The sequence below is a fragment of the Archocentrus centrarchus genome, chromosome 3, assembly GCF_007364275.1.
Source record: "Archocentrus centrarchus isolate MPI-CPG fArcCen1 chromosome 3, fArcCen1, whole genome shotgun sequence".
Lineage (NCBI taxonomy): Eukaryota > Metazoa > Chordata > Actinopteri > Cichliformes > Cichlidae > Archocentrus > Archocentrus centrarchus.
In genome coordinates, this window is record NC_044348.1 from 23,367,541 (window position 1) to 23,372,766 (window position 5,226).

General features: G+C 40.0%; 1 protein-coding gene across 1 annotated transcript; it reads left to right on the forward strand.

Annotated features, from left to right (window-relative positions):
• Nucleotides 1-1,039: 1,039 nt before the first annotated feature.
• On the forward strand, nucleotides 1,040-4,371 carry LOC115778155 (regulator of G-protein signaling 9-binding protein). The gene has a single exon (XM_030726207.1). It carries the CDS (start codon nucleotides 1,648-1,650, stop codon nucleotides 2,389-2,391), a length of 744 nt encoding a protein of 247 aa, XP_030582067.1. The 5' UTR covers nucleotides 1,040-1,647; the 3' UTR covers nucleotides 2,392-4,371.
• The last annotated feature ends 855 nt before the right edge of the window (nucleotides 4,372-5,226 follow it).

Genomic DNA, 5,226 nt, shown 5'->3' on the forward strand with positions numbered 1-5,226 from the left:
TCAGTAGTCCACTGGCCTTGACAATTCTTTTCTAACCTTGGACATCAAGAACACATTTTCACTCAGAGAACTGCCACTCACTGGATATGTTCTCATTTTTGGACCAATCTCTATAAACCCTAGAGATGACTGTATGGGGAAAAATCCCAGTAGATCATCAGTTTCTTAAGTATTCAAACCAGCCCATCTGGCTCTAACAACCATATCACATTCAAAGTCACTTAAATCACCTTTGTTCTCCATTCTGATGTTCAGTTTGAACTTCAGAAAGTCGTGTCTACATGACTAAATCCACTGAGTTGTTGCCACATGATTGACTGATTAGTTATTTGCCTTAAGTAGTTGAATAGGTGTACCTAATATAGTGGCTGTCAAGTATACATTGCTAGATTACGGTAGGTTTATCAGTATGCAGCTACTGATTAAAATGTATTTCCAACTAGAATGCATGTTGATATTCATGGCAAAATAATTTCTATTTTGACATCAAAGCCATATATTCTCCTGCAGGAAAGTGAGATTATTTTATGGTAACAGAAGCGAGACAAGGGGACAGTGATTCCTGAAAGCTCTCTAGGCTAGACTCCAGCAATGAAGATGAAGTTTCAGGCAGCACTGATACAATAATTCCACCTAGAATGAAGAGCAAGAAAAGAAAAGTAAAAGGTTAGGGTTGACCTATAATATGATATAAATGATAAAATGTTTTAAATGTCTGAACTTAGGTACAAATTATATAAATAATATTAAATTGTTTAAAGGATTATTTAAATTCATCTCTTGAGTCATCAGTTTTCAGTTGTCTCTTTGAATGTAGCTGACTATAAACATGAATCCTGATGACAAATGGCATTGTTAGAGTTAAAGTGTTTGTGATTTGACTTCCCCGCTGATAGACATCGCAGTTCTGCCCACACCAGGAACAGAGCAGCCAATGGCCTGAAGAATGCAAACCAAACGCCTGTGTGAAAAAAACCAATAGGATTGAAGCTGTTTTGCTTCCCAGCCTCCCTCTGCCTGTCGTTGAATAGATCTGTTGTGCGTGCACATGTGACTTGTGAAGGCGCTTACTGGTATTTAAAAATCATCGATCGGGTGCTGAAGTGGACAGCTCCTCATGCAGATAAAACAAGCCAAAAAACAATGGCTCGCTTTGCTCCTTCTCGTGGACGCGGAAAGGCGAACCTAACTTGTCCGGCAGCGCATTTTCTTTGAACATTTATTTTAAGCTGCTGTAGAGAAAGGCGCAGCGTTCTCTACGCAAGGCGGATGTTGTGACACCTGTGGCTGAATCTGGATCACAATTTCGTGAAAAGGTGGTTGGGTTGTTTCACATTCGCATCCGTCCTGCAGGAGACGGGCTCCGGAGCCGTTCAATCTAGTGTGGGAAACCGCAAAAGGTAATCTAAAGCCTTTTAGTCTACGGACGCATTAATTTCTAAGCCACTCTGTATCTGCTTGGACAGGAAGGAGCATGGAGAGAGAGGAATTTTCTCTCACTAGTGCGTTGAGTGGGTTTGTAGAGCGGCTGGTGTGCTCCCGTGGAAACTGAACAGGCTAAAGCATCGTTACAATAAGTTCGCTATTTCCAGTTTTTTTTTTTCTTCATATTTTATAAGAAGGATATAGATTGATTTTACATCAGTCATGGGAAAAGAGGAGTGCAAAACAATGCTGGACGCTCTAAACAAAGTGACCGCCTGCTACAGGCATTTGGTCATCGCTCTTGGGAGCACTTCGGACTCGCAGAACCTGCGAGAGGAGCTGAAGAAGACCCGCAAAAAGGCCCAGGAGCTGGCGGTGGCCAACAGGACTAAACTGACTTCTCTGCTCAAAGATAAGACCATCAGCAAAGAGGACCGGGCCGAGTACGAACGCCTATGGGTGCTGTTCTCTAGCTGCATGGAGCTCCTGGAGGTGGACATGAAAAGATCCTTAGAGATAGGACAGGCTTTCCCCCTCAAGGTACCGACAAGACACCTCATTCAAACGGGGATGACCGGCAGCACCACTACCGTGGCGGCCCGGGCCATGAGCGTACAGAATATGAAGTACGAGGCAGACAGCAACATCGACACGGCAGATCTCAGAGACTTGCAGGCCGAGATCACCCAGGTGAGCCAGATGATGGAGGAGATGGAGATGAAGGTGCAGGTGGCGCCGTGGGCCGTAGAGGCGAAGCAGGAGGCAGGGGCTGAGCTCAAGTCCAACATGAGTGTAGGGAACTCCTCCGTGGGTGTCATCTCGATCTGCGAAGAGGAGCCCAAAGAAGAAGAAGGTGGTGGAGGCAACAGGGATGCTGGATTTGCGTCAATCTGCGCTGTGATTGGATTCTTTGGCATCGTTATTGTCGCTTTGGTTCTAGGGTATTTGGTCGTCAATATGTCCTGAACTTTCAAACCAACAGCCCACCCTGATGGACATCCTGTGAAGCTGCCCAGGGAGCGTCACCGTGGGGAAGACTCTGCAGGCCCACGAGAGTGAGAGAGAGAGAGAGGTTTTTTTTGGGGGGGGGCTTGAAAAAAAATGTGGACACAAAAAAAGTTATTAAGCTTTCTTGGATTTGTATTTGGCGGAGGTCAGAAGTTGCACTAGATAGGATAAAATGTACTAGAAAAATATAGCCAGTGTGAAAATAATGGAAGTGAGGGACAAAAAGTATTTTTTGGGGAGGGACAGTGGGTCATTTATTTTTGGAAGAGGGGGGAAAGTCAGAAAATTACGTGACAGAGTCTGGCCATCAGGATGATATAAACAACACATAATCCAAGTGGATTAGTGGAAAAGCTCAAGCAGAAATGTAGCCTACAGTTAACGATTCCTCATGATGTTCTATGGATTGACGCTTTTAATTCAGGAAAGTTAGATGCGTTCAAATGAACAGGGGACCATCTACTCAGAAAAAAATGTCATGTCTTATTGAAACTATAGTGGTAGCTAGCACAGTTAATCTCTGCGCCTGCAACTACACTGGTTGGGTGTTATCAAATCTGCACTCTTCTACACTCCTGTCAGCACAGTTTTAATGCGTCATAATAATCTGTATAGCCAGATTGTAATAGGCCTGCATCTTACTTTACTGCATCAAATCACAATGTGCTTCATGCAAGCCTTTGGACCTAAGAGATGTTCACAGTTTTTTAATAATTCACCCATTCACTGCAAGCCTGTTCCTGTTCAGGGTTTTCTTGCAGTGTTGAATGTACATTGCAACATGAATAGAAAGTTTGTATATACTGCTGTGTCAGATAATGTACATACAATCAAGTATATTTATTATAATAAAACTCTGAAACACACTTGAAACGTGCTTGTAGTTTAGTACATGCTTCACAAACAATGACCAGACATGCATGTAAAATCACTTTCTGTTGTGTGAGGCTTTGTGTACCTGTTTTTGAGATAAATAAAAACCAGGCCTAGTTTGTAATCACTGTTAAGCTAAGGATCTATACATCAAATGTACACAGATATATTTTAAGAAGGGAATAATCTCAGACTTAACCACCTTAGGTTTAAAATAGTGCTTAATTTAAATGGAAAGGAGACTATGCTTTAATTCCATAATGGGTTTATGTTTAAGAGTCTTTAAAGGTATTTCTGAACTAGCACCCAGATAAACTGGAGGCAGCCAGAGTTAAAGTTTCCATGCATGTGGTTGTTAGTTAGGGGTTGGTGTGTGCAAGAACAGTTTTCCTTAGCCCAGAATGAATATAGATTCAAATTAATTATTAATTTGCAGAACAGACGTGGGTGTTGTTCCAGAAATATTTTCAAGTTATGTTAATCACATGTTTTAGTAATGTTTGAAGCAATAATCTTAACATAACGAGATGATGGTAGGTCATATAACACATCTGACTGAATTTAGTACTTATAAAACCTTCCTAAATTTCATAAAATAATACTATGCACATCTTCCACTTTATTATGTCTACAAAAAAGTCTGACCAAAAAAAAAATTGAGTTGTCAGAACACAAATACACGTTTTGTATTCTTTTTCTATCTCTGCATTTAATATGATAGCAGACGTGCATTTGGTCAGAAATTTATGTGCAAACATTTATAGGAATAAAAAAAGTTTTTTTAAATGCATCTAAATATAATAAAGTTTGTGAAAAGTTTGTCAACATTTGGCCTGGGAATCACAGTAACTTGCACTTTGAAACTATCAGGATACATTTTCCATAAAGATGGTGCCAAGAGACTCCAGTTCTGTGATACTTGATGCACTGCAAGAAAATAAGCCACAATGTCTTTGTAAGTGAAAAAGAAAGCTGGGATTTATGCATAAATTCACTGCATTTTGGTGTCTGTGTGTGTGTGTGTGTATTATCATTATTATTCATTTTAAAAAATATGCCAGTTCATTGATGTGGATCTTTGATTTTCTTTCCCCCAGCAGGCCACCATGTTCACCCTGTGAGTTTCCTCATCTTCATTGCAAGTTGGTTAACTTACATTTATTATACTCTTATTCATTCAATAAGTGCAGCAACCAGCAGTCATGAAAGTAATGACTCTGGTAAGTCAAATTAGCAGTGGGTTCCATTTAGAGTGCCAAAAAGAGACAGTTTATCTAAAACTGATAATTAAAGATAAGTATTTATAGTCGTATCAATAACTCTCACAAGCAAAAACATTGTGATAAACTTTGCATTATAGATTCCTCTCAAACCTACTCAGAATTGTAAGAATCATGAAACTACAATTAGGTTAATAAGCAATTAGCTCAAACTGACATGATTTATCTACAGCTAAATACCATAACCAAATAATCTTATGTAATTTTATAAATAAGGACTTATTACTATCTCTTTTCACCAGATCCTAATATGGTGCAAAGGATAGAACAATGTGACCTCAGGATAAAAAAGTTCATATCCCAGTTGCCCAGCACTACTATGAAGCCCTCTCACTAATTTTACCTTGTTACCATGACTTTAAAAATAAGTAAAATAGCAGTTTGATGCAAATTCTACTGAAAATCTGTTTAATTGCTGACACCTAAACAGCTGCACATCACATGAGCTTTGATAGGCCCCTAATGATCACCTCCTTCACTGTTAAGGAGGTCCTGTATATGGTAAGTAGACTCCCGGCATTTGGAGCCCACTGTAGGCCGAATGTAGTCATCTCACATAATCAAATGTAATTACATCCACCCTCCTGTTCCAAGCAGAGGTTCAATTCCGTTACTTAGAACAGGAAGAGGAGAAATATTT